General features: G+C 42.0%; 1 protein-coding gene across 2 annotated transcripts in view; it reads right to left on the reverse strand.

Annotated features, from left to right (window-relative positions):
• The window catches only part of SNAP25 (synaptosome associated protein 25), a 92918-nt gene that overhangs the window by 14466 nt on the left and 60440 nt on the right, over window positions 1–18012 (reverse strand). The window contains exons 4-5 of one of the 2 annotated variants that reach the window (XM_048842584.2): window positions 11904–11952; window positions 762–879 (exon numbers count right to left, since the gene is read on the reverse strand). In XM_048842584.2, coding sequence (XP_048698541.1) covers window positions 762–879; window positions 11904–11952 — 167 coding nt within the window. Of the gene's footprint in view, window positions 1–761; window positions 880–1017; window positions 1136–11903; window positions 11953–18012 lie in introns of both variants that reach the window. The other variant, XM_048842585.2, reaches the window with a different exon arrangement.

An 18012-nucleotide genomic window follows, 5' to 3' on the forward strand; every position in this document is an offset into this window, starting at 1 on the left:
CAGTGTATTTCCTCACTTCCTTAACCCCACAACCACATATCATATTTTTCTGCTGCATTTGAAACAAGCTTCGTTGTACTTGGATAAGAGTTTCATTTGAGTGTGATGGCATGCAAGCGAACTAGACACATTTCAACATTTCCGCTTAGTGTACACTCTACCCAACGGAAAGAAATTTGGCACGACCACTAAAATTTGAATCTTTACAACAAGATGGTAAATACTGTAGGTTGGGATCAAATTGCAAAACATCATGTCTCTTTCAATATCATGTCAAGGGAGATATCTGCCGAGCAATGAGAAGATAGTGATTTCTCTTCCATAACTGTTAGAGATATGTGTCCCAAATGACCTCTTCTGCATGTTTGAGCTATGAGTCTTAAAAACTTAATTAAGCCTGATCATGACAACATGTGTTTTAAAATTTAGGGTCTCCAGAAAAAAACAGCCCTGATGTTACCATGATTTTTGTCAACTAGGTAGTAGTCCCACGGAGTACACGTTCTGTAAAATGTTGAAACGTTTATCATTAAAAGGTTTTTACAGTAAAGCTTTCATTGCAGTATGCCTGATTTTAATGTATCTACAGTAATTCCCACTGAATTGTCTACACTATGAGATGAATGCATTGGAACCAGAATCGTTCTATCTGCATGCCACATGCTCATCCTGTCCATGTGCCTAGCAAGGATGAGCGTCACAAGGCTTTCAAGATCGGCCTTGAGTGCTCAAAAAGATTCAGGCAGGCAGGCAGCACCTACTTGTTACATGGACAGACACAAAGACCACAGAATTTTCCTAGGTCCGTCAAATTCTTTTCTGCTTCTTTCATGTCCTTATTGATTTGGTCCATTCCCTCTTCGATGCGTTCCAGTTGTTCTGATTAAACACAAGTATTTTATCCCCACAGAATGAAGCAGATGGAAAAGGACAAAGAAAAAAAAGACAAAAAACTTCAGACATTCACTGTGACAAAAAACTGGACATCACATAGCAGAGCCGGTACCCAGTACCTACTTGTTACAAGGACATATGAAAAGGCCACAGCATTTCCCTAAATCTTTTAAATTTTTCTCAGCCTCCTTCATGTCTTGGTTGATATGGTTCATGCCTTCTTCAACACGATCGAGTTGTTCTGGTCAGGACAAAGGGATGACAGCATGGAATGAATTGTATTTTTGTTGCTTGTTTGTTTGTCTTCAACAGAACATGAAAAATGACCATGGAAAACTGAATTAATAGCAATATTACAATGCATTAATCTGGGCTGATGCATTGCTGCTGGGATGTATGCCAAGCTAGATGCTGAAGTATGATGCCTTTTACTAACATGAGTAGAGTAAAGCAAAACAAAGCAAAAAAAAAAAAAAAGAGAGAGATGTTTGAAATATATTAAACAAGATGTAATGATGTAGAAAGAAAACACGATCATAATCCTGAAAGTCCAGAAACATAATACAGTACATCCACTTACTAAGACACCAATGACATCCAAGAGAAAGAAAGAGATAGGGTTATCATCTTGCATTTATGCGCATTCATAAAGGATAGCATCTCATTCAATGGACAATACCTTAGTTACTTACACTTACAAATGCCTTTGAATTAGATGATTGACAATGTAACTGGTTTGACTTGTGGGTGAGTAAGTGATGGAACAGTTAGTAATGAAGTTAGGGGTGGGTATGAGCTGTCAAGTTAAGACCTATGTCCAGGTACACATTTTTGCAGAGACTGGGAGTGTTGAGATCCAGAAACTTGGTTCTGGTCCATTTCTAATCAGAAAATTCTTCTCTCTGGGATTCTGTTGTAAGTCAGTGGTAATGTCACTGGGGTCAAGGGAGTTAGGCATATCTAGAGACCTGGACCAATGCTCATTGAAGATAATGGAAAGATTCCAGTTGACTTCAGTGGGCTTTGTATTAGGCCCCTCAATGAAGTTCACAACAATTTGTTATGCCACTATAATTCCATTTATTTTAATGGAGTCACTCCAGATTTGCATTAGAACTAGTGAGCAAAGTATCCAGCCCAATAACGCGGTTTATACAGACGTGATGTGCTGCTTCACTGACATCAGTGGAATTTTTGTTGACACTTGGGCTGAATTTGCTGCACCTTTTGCTTGGTGACTCTGCAGCTGAGAATAATTTCACATCGTAATTTCTTCACTGAAACTAAAGGTCCAAAGCAGCAATACGCAGAAACTAAAATCCTAGGCCCAGGTCTTTAGGTGCTGCAAATAGTCATAACTCCATTGAGATCCTGGATCCTAACTTTGACTTCAACAGAGCTATACCATTTTGCACCAGCTGAGGTTCTGGCCTTTAGTTTTGTTTTAAAGGGAAAGAAGTATCATGTGTCGGACAAAAATTGCTTAGGGTGCTATTTTAGTCCTTTAAAACTTTTAGTCAATCGAAGCAATCCTGGTTGTACACAAATAAGGAATGATTAACCATGGTTAAACTGGTTAAACTCACGCTTCCTGCACTGGATAGAGAAAATACATCCAGACATTTCCGTGTGTTAGATCTGAGGGGAAAAAAGGACTAGAGAACACAAAAGTGCAATAGAAGTGCAATGTGATGCCTGAAGTTATATGGACCATGTCAACATACAAATAATATATTTTAGAAACAAGAGCCCAGTCATGCTTCCACTGAAGTCAGTGGAAATCTTCTATTGGCTTCAGCGGGAAGAAGAGCAGACCTCATTTCCTCCTTGGGTTTCTGATAACACTTTGAGATTAAGGTTTTCAAAGCTTCGTAGGGTATTTGGATGCCCATTTCCCATTACAATTAACTTAATGTATTTCAATTAATTTTTACAGGAGTTGGGCATTTTACTCACGAGGGGCTTTGAAAATCTCAGCCCCAATTATTTAAGCTGAAAGAATTCTAAACCTTGAATTTACCATTCAGTATTTACACTATTTAAGTGTTTTTAATTTGAAAGTGGGTGTGTCAACAGGCTGTATGTTGGTTTCACTTTTCTTGGTCTCATCCCCTATCAGTATGTTCATGTGTTTGGGTTCCCAGCAGTGCAGGAAACTGTCTGAATCTTAATTAAACCCCACATTTTGGGGCCTAAATTACCTGACAGTGTTCTTTAGAAGGAATACACTTCAGAGGGTTCAAGAGTTAAACATTGATGTGAAAACCTGAGCAACATATTTCACCTGCTTTGTCAAATAAAATTGTTGAATGAAGAACCAAAAATAAAATGGGTGTTTTGCTTTGAGAAACAATATAATTTTGATGTTGAGGCTTAACAGAAGCTTTGACCTGACAATTATCATTAGACTCCTCACATACTGAACTTAACTATCTTACTTGATCATCAGTTCTGTCTTAAAGTGGCACTTTGGTCTGAAAAGTGACCATGTGATGTAAAAATGGCATTTCTGCTCACCTGTTCTGCTCCCTGGGTATTCAAAGGCCTACCTGCTGCTGCTGCTGACTATTTGGCTAACGCTCTTTAGCTTGGAAACAGCCCTTGCAGCTGTGTGAGTTTGAGCTGGATTCTATTCTGACTCATGCATCTTGACGAGAATTGCTAGCTAAGTCCCAGTAATGTGTTACTTATTACTGGTTTTGATGAAACAACTGGACTTGCTGATGCCAGACGGGGGTCAGTTAGAAGACCCATCTTTTTACTTGAAAATGTTGAGAGAGGCAATCCCTACAGAACCTTGTGGTGCCATTTTTACAGTTACTTTTCACAGGATACTTGCATATATGTTCTCAACATAATCTGACCAGTAGAAACCACTGGGGTAAGGCAGCAAGGGTCAATCACAGATCAGATATGAATGATGGACCTTGAGAATGATCCTCATGCAGGCAAACACCCTCTGAAGTCAAGAGTAGGATGGGGCCTTTGAACTTTTACTCCCAATAGATTCCTTGTGATGTTCCCCATAATGTCCAGATTAGGCAAGGCTTAATTGGAAGGTGTATTTTACATGGCTCAAGGCTTTATCTTTAAATTATACTTCTCACCTCAGCTCTGCTTTAATTTATCATACTTCTGTATTTGTGAGTGTGCTGCTGTTTGTGATTTCACTTGATGGCAGCCTTCATCAGAGCTTATGCTATTGCTGAGGAACAAGGGGATGCTCAGGCAATCTATCTTCCATTAAGGGAAACCTCATCAGTCCGAAAAGCCTGTATTGCACTAGTAGCCCATCAGTCTAGACATCTGGTTGCTCCTTCTAAAACTGCTTGTTTAATTTAAACCCTGTAGGCCAGATTCTTAGCTGAATTAAATCAGCATAACTCCCGAGGCTTCAATGGAGCAATGCCAATTTACACAAGCTGAAGGTCGGGCCCCCAGGCAAGACTGATAAACAGACTCTTGATCCGGATCACCATTACAGTGGAATAAAAGTGAAGTGGGGTTATTGTGGATTACGTTGGTATAACAGAAATCAGAATCTGGCCCAGACTGTTTTTTTTTTTATTGCTACAACATCTGATGGCTAACAAAAGGTTAATGTCACATATATTTAACTGGCTTCCCCTAATCTAATGTTCTCTCTATTGTACTAAATCAGCTGGGGCAGAGGCTATGACAATTTGCACTAGCAAAGGGTCTTTTTCCACGTGATTTAGTGTAACAGACTCTCCATCTCAAATGGCTATAAATGATAGGAATTCCAGCAATCCAGTCTGGAGATGATGAGCACACAGATCACCATGGCCAGAGCCTTATCTGAGAGACAAGGGTGCAGTCTCCTAATAAGTGGAAGAGAAGGCAGCTCTCGACACTGCCACTGTCTGGTCAGTAAGTGTCATGGATGAATCCACAGGATCCTTGAGGTTTGCCCCACAGTGACCAATGTGGTACAGAAGGGAGGGAAGCCAGTGTCATGGCTAGTTCTTCAAAGCACTTCCCCCATCCTGGCCAGCACCATTGTGTCTCGCCAAGGGGTAATTTGAGCCAGTTGTTCTTCTTCCAACTGTTGACGACTCTGTGACAGCATTGATGCCATCTGTGGAAAATGAACTACAGCTGGGTGTGACTGGAGTGCTGTCAGCTGCAGAATTCGGGCATCTCACTGCCACTCCAAGTAGTCTCATGTAGGTACTGAAGGGGATGGGGACAAGGTAGATCCCTGTCAGACTCCTCAGGTGGAGTTGTCACCATTCTGTCTTGTTGGAGAGGACTGATTGGAGCCTCTGTAGTTATGTCAACACCTTTTCCAGCTCTGCCCTGAAAGTGGGCCAGCAGTTCCTTTTACTCAGCTGTGATGAAAGCTGTAAGGAAGGCACGTAGTAGGAGCACTGAGATATGATCTCTGTCCATTGCCATGTGGAGGTCATCCAGTAATGCTGCTAGGGCTGTCTCCATGCTGTGACCTGGTCAGAAGCCCAGTTGTGATGTATCCAAGGCAGTGACAGATGTCACAGGTTATTGGAGCTTGGTTGTCACTGCTCTCTCAGCAATTTTGCCTAGAAATGGGAGAGGATAGGTGGTTTGCATCAAGGACTGGGTTTTTGAGGTCTGGTCAGCCCATGGCATTTTTCAATGGGGTTGACGGGTTCTCTTCTCTAAAGGGTTGATAAGTCCTGGTTGCTGCTGTGCAGATTTGTTCTTTGCTAGCTTTCACCATGCAGGAGGAGCAAGGATCTGTTTTCCAGGTGGTGGCAGCATATGTATTCTCACCATGTCTGATAGGGCCAAACACAGTCAGGCATGGTAGAGCAGCTAAAGCCATCTGCTCTGATGTAGATTTTTTTGCCTCATGGAGTTCATGTGGGTGAGCTTATCCGGGGAGTAGGAAGAGAGCTTTTCACAGAGGCCAGTGCTTGTGTCCGACGTTTGCATTATGTAGTTGGGTTGATTAACCTGTGCACTTGGTACAAGGGCTCTGCTGGCTGTGTGTTTATGGCTGCAGTGGCAGAGAAGGCTTGGCTTCCTTTACCGGGGCAGTGCCTTCCTAGTGGCTGACAAATGAGAGACGTAAGCTTCATCTGTCTTGTCTCGGGTGAAACCTTTGTGTCTGAAACCCAGGCCTTCCTCCTGAATGGTACATCCTGCTTTCGCTGAAGTAAATGGGAAAACTTTCCTTGGCTTCAGCAGATGCAGAACCAAGCCTGCTATTTCCCTCTGCAGCATACCATGCAAGTGTATCACCGCACCCATCGTCAAGGATGGTAGGGCTGAGCTAGCCCTGTCTGAGGATGCTATCCAAGTGTGGTGCTCCTGGGTGAGAAAAGGCACTCTCTTCACTTCATAGCCCCATCGTGCACTGTCAGCTTAAATTGTGAGGAGTGATATCAAACTAGTTTTGAACAATCGCCCTATAAATACAGCTGCATTTTAACATATTTTTAAAGTTAGCATCTGTTGGAGAAACAGTTAACGAATGACAGCTATTGTCATTGCACAAACAATCCATTATTGCACCACAGATTTGGAGTTTAAGGCTTACATACAATATTTTAATGATTTGACAAATAAGGAAGCTTCCATTTGTGGGTTGGGGGATCTGGCTTGGGCTGCATAGGGAATATTTTCAAAAGCACTTAAGTGACTTAATAACCTGAGTCCCATTTTCACGTGATTTAGGGCCAGGTTTTTAAAAGGTATTTTGGGTACCTCTATATTTAGACAGGTGCCTAGAGGGATTTTCTAAAGCACCATGGCAGCTTACTCATGAGTCATGACCCAGGGGACTTAGGTACCTAGGTGCTTTTGAAAATCTTACTAGCCGCCTATCTGCCTAAATGCCTGCCCATAAGTTACTTCTGAAAATAGGTCTTAGGCTGCTTAATCACTTCAGCCCATCTCCTCAGCGGTATTCAGGTGCCTAACTCCCATTGATTGCAGATGTAATTTTGTACTTTCTGATGGAGTTTGGTTTGTAAAAACAAAATCTTAAGAAGCATATTAAGTATGTATTTAACACCCTAAAAGGAGAACACAAGAGTGCATTTCCTCTGCTTTTTCCTTGGTAAGATCTACAACATGAGCAAAACAATGTAGTAACCTGTGGCTTGACCCTGGGAAGCACGGAGAGTCTGCAATCTTCACTGAAGTCAATGGGCCAAACTCTGAGGTTGTCACCTCACCTAGGCCTATGCACAGAGGGAACCCTACATGCAGAAATCTCAATATATGCAAAAGGAGGTCCATTCACCTTTACTGCAGTGTCTGCTGTCCCCCCATACCCTGCAGAATGCACCTGGACCTGCGAGGGGAGAGTGGGCAGGGTGGGGGAGTGGGGGAAGGAGCAGAATGTGCATCATTCCCCAGGAACCCTTTGGAGCTCAGGGAAGAAGATGATGTAATCTCAGGCCATGTTATATCCCACCCCTCTCCTCTCACACTGGGCATGCCCCTTTAAGGGGTGGACGAAGCAAGTGCTGGTGGTGGGAGCTCTGTCAAGCAGCTCCATTGGAGTCACACAGCCAAGGTGCGTGGGCTGCTGGAGACCCAGAGCTGCAGTTAAACCATGGGGCAGCTGTGTGGGTGGGTGAGGGACCTTTAAGGATCCTTAGAGCTTGTGGATGGGGCCTGCAGCATATTCCATAGAGGGGAGGAATGACTGGAAAGAAATCTCCAGAAAGGGAACCTCCTCTCCCTTTAAGCATCTTTCAGTGGATTTCTCCTGGGGAGGGGCAGTTTCTACTTATTCCTTACTGAAGCGAATCCCAATGGCTTTGGAGAGAATGTCTGGCCCCTCAGGAGTTTTGGGTACCAAGTATCTCTTTGAATCTATTAGGGCCGATCTAAAGGCCTTTCAGATCATTGGAAAGATTTTGCTGACTTCAGTGGGCATTGGACCAGGCCCCTAGTTCTCACGGCAGTCACATTCCCTGGGGGACCTATTATAACAAAGGGCATAGTGATGGCCCGCCTGGCAGCAGCTGGCTGCGGCGATACAATGTACTATGCAGCCTCCTGGCCTGCAGACTAGACTGAACTCTTCCAGCCAAGAGGAGCTAGCCAAACTGGTTTTTACCCAGAAAACCATCTAAATACCTACTATTAAAAAGATGCATTGGCCTCTTTCCTCTGTAGTGATGATCTCAAAGACATTTGCTTACAGGTGCCAGAAAGTGAGTTCTGCTCTGTGCTATTGAAACTGAAGTTGGCTCAGAAGAATGTCTCTAGTAAGGTGTCTACAACATCAAAGCAAACACGTTGTCTAGAAAACCTACAAACAGAAAAACCCAAAGGGGGTTGAGTGGTTGGAAAGATTAGCTATGCTGTTAGCCACCCATTGGAAAGATCAATGTAATGTTCTTTGTCTAGATGGCACCTAATAATCTTAAGTAATTTATGCCATCAGGTCAGCTGAAAAAAGATCACACAGCTGTGTTAACGAATGCTTTCATTCATCTGATAATCTGCTGAGACATCCATGAGTTACCCACACTGCAGTAACTGGAGGGTTTGAAAAGCCATCCTAGGTATATTTTGCCCAATTACACATAATAAGTATATCACAATTTAAAAAACAAGTTGCAGCAATTATTATTAGAATGACACACTGCTAAAAATGACACAGACATAATGAAAATGCATTTAACATAGTGCCATGATTACAATATTTGGTTTGCAACATGACCAGTCTGTTTTACTTGAGAAAGCTGTAATCGAAAATTAACAGAGTAATTTACTGAAGCACTTAAAACACGACCATAACCATTTTAAGGAAGCTTTTATGTTGTCTGAGTCTTTCCAGTTGTGTCGACTGGCTACATACCTGATCATACAATGTCCATGTATGTTCAATGGGAATTTAGTACTGAGATTCCTGGATTATAAAGTGGTCAAATGGCCCAATCCTGCAACCCTTATGTATGCAATCCTTGCTCAAGTGAGCAGCCAATGGGACTACACACATGACTAAGGACTGCTTGTATGTATAAGGCTTTTCAGGACCTGACCCTAAATGACAGAGGTCCGAGAACAAAGAATTTTCAAGAGACAAAAATATGGCGAATGGAAAATAGCAGTTAGATTATAACGTGCTGCTTTAGCAGTTAGCAGAGTCAGTGGAAAAATCCCATTGAGCTTTTCAGATAAGGCCTTATGGACATAGGTTGAGGTTTTCAAGGGCTTTGAAGGTTGTTAGGCACCAAAACCCTATTGAAATGTAATGCGAGGTAGGCTCCTAATTCCCCTAAACCATTTTGAAATTCCCAGCCTGATTCTAGTCTGTGCTCTCATGTGTGGCACAACTTTAATGAACTGCACTTGAAGATCCATTTAAGATCCATTCATGGAGAGAGAAAGAGCATCTGTAAATTTCCTAACCAGTCTGTGGATGTTTGAGCACTGCAGTAAGGTCTCGATTGACTGGAATGAGAATTGCAAGGATAGACTCACTTGGATATTTACAGGCTTTCACTCATGATATTTGTGCTTATTGATTTATTTTAAAAGTGCAGTTCGTTTCTATGCATCATAAAGGATACATGTTACTTATGCAGATACTGTATCTGTTTTGACACAGCTAATCTTTGATTTCTGAGACCTCAAAGTCTCTTTGCTGGTATTATTCATGAAAAGTTAAAGCTGCACAAACTTGATTCCAATAAAAATCATATGTGAAAAAATGATTTATCTAATGCTTTAAGGGTGAAACTCTACATATGGCTTATGAACCACTTAAGTTCCACTCAAGCCCTCAAAATTGGGCTGAAATTGGACTTAAATGGTGCATAGACTTTGTGCTGCCCGATACAGAGGCGTGAATTCTGTACTAAAAGAAAACAGGCTTAGGAAGTATTCTCTCTTTGATTCATTCCTGACACTCCCATTATGAATGTTGGCAGGAGCTCTGTGCATGGCGGGAGAGGAGAACGTATCCCTTACTTTGAAATGTGTTTTTCCTAGGATATGATTCTGTAATTTATTATTCTGGATTTTACTGGTGTCTAAAGTAGAACTTAGTGAAACCCCAAAGCAAATGAAACTCCAATGAGTTTTGTCTGGTTTCGATGTAAAAAGCTATAAAACAAGGCTCAGATTCATTCTAAAAGGCCATGAACCATAGTACACTTTCCAGTACAGTCAGTTTGGAGTTTGGAATGAAACACAAAAGTGGGTGTGTTTCAGAAGTTTTCACTTTGGTTTCAGATATTTCACTCTGCTTTACTTATCAGCTATTGCAGGGCAAACATGAAAGGCCTGAACTGTGGCTTTGACAAGCAGGTATACATAATGGTTATGGGCCAAATCCGGCTTGTTTTGCTTATGCAAGTAGTGCCAAGAGGTGTTTTCAGCGCCCATGGAATGTGATATCGGGCTCTAGACATGTATTTGCAATGCCAGCTCCTGCCTGCTACAGTCACACCTATAGCCCCTTTGATTTCAATTGAGAGTTTTGGATGCACAAGGAAGGCATGATCAGAAATAGCCTGTTATTAGCTGAGGAGCTTAAACGATGTTTATATTGTGGGTTAAAAGCCTTTGTTAGACTGTTAGCAAAAAAGTGACACAAGGCAACAACCACAAAGCCGGCGTAAATTGGCCCAGATCCATTAGGATCTGGTCCCAAACCTCTCACTTCCTTGTGATCTTTGGCATAATATCATAAGCACATTCCCACGTTTCGCTTTAAAGAGAAATACTGGCAACAGCTCTGTCAAGAAGCTCCTCCTTTCATTCGTTTGTGATACAGAGCAGCTTCCCCAGGCATCAGAATTCCACAGTGAAAGAACTGCCTTATTACCAGGAGTTGCCAATGTTATACAGAAGTGGCACTGTACATCCTGGGACCCAGAACTGAAAATTCCCTTTTTAGACTTAATAAGACGGTAATTTCATGGTGACTCACTGATCAAATATATGAGGTTTTGCTCTTAAAAAAAAAAAAAAGCGAGGAGGGAAAAATACTTTCCATTTAGATTACACTATAATGTTGCACTCATTTTAACATCATAAAAGAAAAAAAAAATTACAGAAGAAAAGGGCTGTTATGTTATCTACTCCATTCCTTAATATGCAAGATTGTTCCGGATGCTTTTTTCTGTAGCATAGTGTTGTCAAGTGTCTAGAAAACATTCTCCACTAATGTTTCATGTTCTGTTCTATTCAAAGATGTACCGAAGCCTCACAGGGGAGGCTGGTATGAGATAGGGCCACAGGAATTAACAGTACATTAGGGATTTTTTTTTTGGAGATACCATTTTGTTGCTACTGTGGGACTGCAGCAAAATGGATGCTTCTTAATTTTATTGAAAACATTCCATTTACTGGTCATCAGGATTACAATGGGCAAACAGTGTCATTTTCCCCATGTTTATATTAAACACATCCTACTCTGGTTTTGCCCATATCAGAGCCGCACACTGAGCTCCCTTTTAAGCCTATAAGCTTCTATACTGTACATCATAATGAGCTATATTTTGCCATCACTTTTCATGCAGAACCCTCTTTGCCTTCAGTCAGAGTTCTGCCCTGGGAATGATGGAAGAGTGCATCTGATGCATCTCTCTTTTATTTTTCTCTGTTGTTTGGGATTGCTGCCTGCTCTTGAATCATAGCTAGAAAGGGAAAAATCATACAGCACCTGCATAAATGGTACTGCATTTTAAACAAAGTATTCAGGGACACATTCTCCCGCATTTGTGCAATATTACGGCATGATCCAAAGCCCATTGAAAGATTTTCATTGACTTCAGTGGGTGTTGGAACAGGTCCCTTTACATGAATGAGTGCCATATACACAAAGATCAAAGGCAAAATAGTCCCCCCATATGCTTATCGTAGATCACTTTATTACAGAAAGAGGTTAGAGACAGTGAGACTATGGCAGATCTCACCTCAGACACAAATGCACACAAGTGTGTTTTAAGAGCATTAGTGATTATTTATAATTGCACATAATTAATACACTTCTCTGAGAGTGCCTTTATTTTTTGACTGAAGCAATTTGAACTTACCTCCTTGCTCATCCAACATAACCAAAGTCCTGATACCAGCATCTTTACTCTACATTCCAGTAATGGAAGCAAAATGAGAAGAGAGAGAGAGAGAGAGAAAGAGAGAGATCAGTGAGGGAACAATTAACCCTAGATTTGGGATTTAGGAAGACAAAGGAAAAACAGTGAAAGGTATGGCAAGGCCATAAGGGGCTAGTTGAATAATTGGAAGCCTTCATGTGAATGAATACAGTAATGGAAACTGAGCATTCTCCATGGCCCCATAACCCATGTTGTACTCACTGGGGTACAGAGCTACTACAAAAAAATGGAAAATTCCAGGGCTGCATTTGGAAATTAACATTTTAGACAACAGCCATTTTCTTAACAGAAGGATTAATCTTCAGGTTCCACAGGAGGCCAGGTACATGTTGCAAACGTGCATTCATTCCCCGAGAGAAATTTCAAAGGAAAACATCTTGCACATGAATAAATACTGGTAAAGTATGAGGGTGGAAGCAACTGTATGAGGCCATCAAGACATATTACTCTCCCTCACTATATATTAGGAAACCTTTCATAAAGCTGGTTAATACTCAAGATGAAAACAGGCAGTCCTCAGACTTATGACGCAGTTGGTTCCTGAAAATCGCATTTTAAGTCAAAAACGTCGTCACTCGAATTTCCCAAAGGAATAATGTCGTATCAAGCGTTGTAAAGTCGAAACCGGCGTTGTAAAGTCGAAACACAATCACAATTTATAAACGTACGTGCCATTCATCGTAACTCGAATGTCGTAAAGTCGAGGACTGCCTGTATGAATCATTTTTTGGTACAAAGGTTTAACAGATGTAGGGGCTGATCCAAATCTTATTGGAGACAATGGAAAGTCTCCTGTAAACCTCAGTGGGCTGTGGGTCCAGACTTCCATGGGAACAGTTAGGCCAATGCTGAGCCCTTTTAAAAATCCTGCTAAGTGTACAGATGGCAAAGTGCCGTTTACAAACACGGCTTTTGCCATTATTGTTATTGATTTGGAAGGAGATAAATTATATTGTTGGTTTTTCAACACTAAACTATACCATAGACCTGAAAGGCATTTTTTTAATTACTAAGGATAGGCTAGACTCTTTCTGCTCAGTGCAATAATAGTCATTGCGTATAACTGAGGGTCTGAAAATGCTCATGCCTGTTGCAGTTCAAGAGCAGAGGAACTAAGTTCTTTATGGCCCTACGTGGTAATATTGACACATTGCCGGGAAATAAGGGCTGCCAGCAAGGGGCCCCAAGCAACTATTTTCTGCACAGTTTTTTAACTGCCTCCCCGGTATCTATTAACTGAGTATCACAATACCGCTGTGAGGGAGATAAGGATTATTACCTCCATTGTGCAGCAGTATAAGGAGATTGAATTCCTTGCCCGGGAACTCCGCGGCAGCTGCTAGGAATAGAACCTCCTAGTTTTGTGTCTCAGCCACACCACCATCCTCCCTCCCTGAGGCTACCTAAGGGCTCAGTCCACCAACATTTAATATCCCCAGACAGAGACTTCTTCCCAACTGCTTTTTTGCCACTATCAGCTCCTGGTCACAATGATGTCCTTGCTGCCTCTTGGGATGTCAGCGGCTTGGTCCACCCTCCCTCAGTGCTGAGCAGCCCTAGGCAGTCTGGCTGCACATTCAACGCATCGGTTCAGCTACGTGACTGAGTTTCTGAGACTCAAGGATTGTTCAGAGGCAATGGCCCGTCCCCTCCACTCAGGCCCCTCACAAGCGATGCGAGGACCTCTCCTGCTGACCCTAACTGTCAGCTCCACTGTAGCCAGCAGGTAGCTGGGGGCCATCATATCTGTGAGTTGCCTTTTTTTCCCCCTCCCCCTTTCCTTTCCTACCAAGAGGGGGTGAGGCTGGAGAGAGGAGGGGCTAGCCCTATGCCTCCTCTCCATCCTCCCTTTCTTCCTGCAGCAATTCATTTCAAGTCCGTTTTCAGGCAATAGTGAGGTGGACATTTGCTGCTGCCCTATGCCCCTGTTCTCTGGCTCCTTGATGTCATTTATACTCTGACATGGGCCCTCTCCACATGCTGGTCCCCCAGGGCGTGCAGTTGTCCTGTAAAGCCCGCTGTTTTGTGGCGTGACAAGTGGTGTCCGTTTTCAGCAAAGCCAGTCACTGCCAGGCTTAGAAATGCCAAATGCAGTGAAAAACATCCTTGCCAAATACCATCTGCAGGGGCTGACCTACTCAGGTGAGACCAGTAGCGTGCCTGGGAGTTGTGCCTGGAGAAAGACTCCATGATTTGCCTTTAGTGACAAGTCCATCTGTTCAAATCCTTGCACTGAGGAAAATGAGTGCAACTTTCTTCTGCCTACCTGACCTTAGCTGCTGTTTCTGTTGATCAAGCAGAATTTAGTCTGTGTTTATCACCAAGGAGGCCTGTTCCACAGGCTGCCACAGGGTTAATACAGATGTGATCAACCAAGAATTTATTAAACGCGTGCACAGTGGATATATTTGTGTGTATTCTGGGCCTGATACAAAGCCCACTGAAACTAAGAGGAAGGTTCCCGCAGGTTTAGATGGGAGCTGGATCAGGTGCTAGGTGATCATCTACTCATACCCCAACATTCTTTTATCATTTGTTTTCAGCTGTCCACCCTGCAGACAAGGCTAAACGGCTAGGCCCACATTTTCAAACGAGCTCAGCTCCCTTACAGGGACTTAAAGAAGAGCCAGATTTTCACCCAGCTCCTCCCAGTGTGATGCTGTGGGTGTGCCGCACAGGCTTCAGTATGGGCTAGTCACTTCAGTAATTACCCAAGGTCCTGGATACAACCTGTGAGGAAGCCCCATGCTGCTGCCGGTACATGAATGAGCTCGATTAAAGCAAGCTTGGCTAGGTCGACAGGTGCTGCACTCACATTCCGGCTTGCAGCACGGACAGACCCTGTGACAGTGTCGGACATCTCCGGCCAGAGTTTCGAAACTGCTCAATGGCCAATGTGTCCCCAACGGGCTGCGGTTCTTTTCTGGAGACAGGCTCATTGATTTTGGTGCCAAAATGCAGATGAGCGTCTTTGAAAATCTGGCCCTCAGTCTTGGCAAACTGAGGATTCATGTGAAAATGTGAAACCCTCCTTGATTTAGAAGAACGAACACTAGCATTCACTTTAGCAGGAGCAGAGGGCAGCCAGTGTGGAGTGCTGTTGAAAATCCCACAGGAGATTTAGTTTCTTGATATATGCAGGATCAGATTCTTGAAGTATCTCAGACCAGAGAGGTATAGCCTATACACAGGACACTACAATGTGCATGGGTCTCCTTTTGTTGAAGTATCATGAAACCAGGTTTTCCAAATCTGGGCTAACTAGTTAAAATATGCAACTGTCTCTTCTCAGTAATACTTGGACTACCTTTGTTTTCCCATTGTACCTGAGAAGAGCATTTGGACCAACATGCTTTGCCATGGCATTATTAAAACCTGAACGTTTTATATGTCTGGTCTTCAGAAAAATAAATCAGAGACTCTAGAGCTTTTGTAAGGTATTGAACTGGTGGGTCTGGAGGCTGCAATCCTTTGTTTAGCCACAAGACAGGTACATCATGGGCAGCAGAAGGATAATCTCTTCAATACATTTCTCAACCCTAACTCTAGAAATGAGGAGTTCAGTCTCCATGACCATACAGTCTTTGGCCTATGCTGGGAATGCCAAGATGCCAATTAGAGCAAATTGCCATAGTATTTATTGTGATGTGGACATATATCCACTAAGGACAGGCCTGACACCACCCACACATTTCACATAAACCACTGAACAGCCATCAGATGGTATTGACCAAAGTCCCTTTCACAAATGGAACTTCTATGGAAGCCAATTAGAGTTTTTTGAATGGAAAAACTATGTCATCAAGCACTTGAGCTGAATTTGAACTGGTAACTGATTAGTTAGACATTAATTGCATTAATAGAATAGAAACAAATAGAAAACAAAAAATGTATAAGAGCAAAAAGTTCTTATTCTTCCATTATTCAGTACTACTAAGCTCCAGCATTCTGAGTACTAATGAAGTAGCCTTTTCATAAAGGCGCTCATTCAGCAAAGAATTTAAACGTGTGCTTAACTTTAAGCATGTGAATCAATCCATTGCTTAAAGTGAGGCACATGCTTAAATGTTTTGCTGGATCTATTTCCTGATTAGAAAAGTACAATCTGGAGTGGCGTATGATTTTAAATTCTATGGGTCAAATTCTGCTCTTGGATAGATCATTGTAAACCTGGCATAACTTCAATGAAATCAGTGTAACCAAGAGCAGAATTTGACCCTGTCAGTGACTATGACATACACTACCCTCTATCTTTTGTAATGTTAACAATAGTTTTTTATTACAGTCTGAGTCAAAGCCCATTGAAGTCAATGGAAAGACTTCCATTGAAGTTTCCACAGCACTTTGAAGGTGAAATGCATTGGTATATAACTGCTAAGTATTATCATTATATGGCTTAATTTCCCAAGGAGGGAATGAAACTGGGAAGGACAATGTAAAACTACTCAAAAGCCCCATCAATCGTTTCAGAAACAGAGTGGCCCTGATTCTTCCTTGCTTTGCACTTTGTACAGACATTCACACCTGTGCTAAGTGGCTGTAAAAAGGACCTTTTCTGATATAGTGGAGGTCTACACACACTTCTCCTTTGCACAGGTGCAGAGGACAACATAAGGTGCCAGGCACTGAGGAAATCTAGCCCAGAAAATATATCAGCAAGTGAATCAGAAATACAGGAAATGTTTTCCATATGTTTCAGTAGGTACATTGAAAAACAAATATATGCTTGATCATGACCAAATACTATAGCAGACATAAACACCCAGTTAAATAAAGAATTCTACTTCAATCAATATGGCTTATAGACTTTATTCTGAATAAATTAATGCAGACAATTATCTACCAGGACAGGCTGACATCGCTAGCAGTTCACAAAGACACTAAAGGGAAGTGTCAATACCCTAAAGACAAAAGTCTGGCTAACAAAGTATTTCGTAGTCATGCATTATAGTATATTTCCTCAGACCCTTTTTCGAGATAGCAGTAGCTCTATGCAGTAGAGTATTGTCTTTCCAGGTCTGAGTAAAGGAATTAATCCATTCTCTCACTACTAGAATTCACCTGATAGTCCAGAACATCAGCTGGTATAAGTCAATGTAGTTCTACTGAAGTCTGTGGGCTGGATCCTCAGCTGGCAGAAACCAATATAGCTCCAGTGACTTCAAGGCAGCAATGCCAATTTACATCACCAAAGGATTTGGCCCTGAACACTTACAGTTGACACGAAAATTCATCGATTCCAAGGCCTGAAGGACCATTGTGATCATCTAGTCTGACCTCCTGTGTAACTCAGGCCAGAGAATTTCTCCAAAATAACTCCTAGGGCAGATCTTTTAGAGAAATGTCCAATTTTGAAAAATTGTAAAAATAATCAGTGGTGGAGAATCCATCATGACCCTTGGTAAGTTGCTCCAGTGGTTCATTACTCATCATAAAAAATTTACACCTTATTTCTAGTCTGAATTTGTCTAGTTTCAGCTTCCAGCCACTGGATCATGTTAGACCTTCCTCTTGATAGACTGAGGAGCCCATTATTCAATATTTGTTCTCTATGTAGGTACTTTTAGGCTGTAATCAAGTCACTTCCCTTAACCTTCTCTTTGTTAAGCTAAATAGATTGAGCTCCTTGAGTCTATTGCGATAAGGCATGCTATCTAATCCTTTAGGATCCAGCTTCATTTTGGGGCAGATAACTTGCTTCCACAGAGATACATTAACTAAGTAAAAGTCTGTCTTGACTAGAGGCCCAATCCAAAGCCCAGTGAAATCAAAGGAATTCTTGCAATGGATCAGGCCCTACATTGTCCAGAATGTTATTTTATGTGGTGCTTGTTAGGCTACCACTGAGGAACATTCAGAATGAAAGAGCGATATCATGGGGAAACATTTCCCTATTACAGATGAGGGCATGTTAATGTACATGAAAGTCAGCTAAAATAGTGACCCTACACTAAGCATCCAGTTTGAAATGGCATCATAGCATTATCCAATGAAACAGTTATACTTTACAGTTTCCATTCTGAAATGT

Source organism: Caretta caretta, chromosome 3 (assembly GCF_965140235.1).
Source record: "Caretta caretta isolate rCarCar2 chromosome 3, rCarCar1.hap1, whole genome shotgun sequence".
NCBI classification, from domain to species: domain Eukaryota; kingdom Metazoa; phylum Chordata; order Testudines; family Cheloniidae; genus Caretta; species Caretta caretta.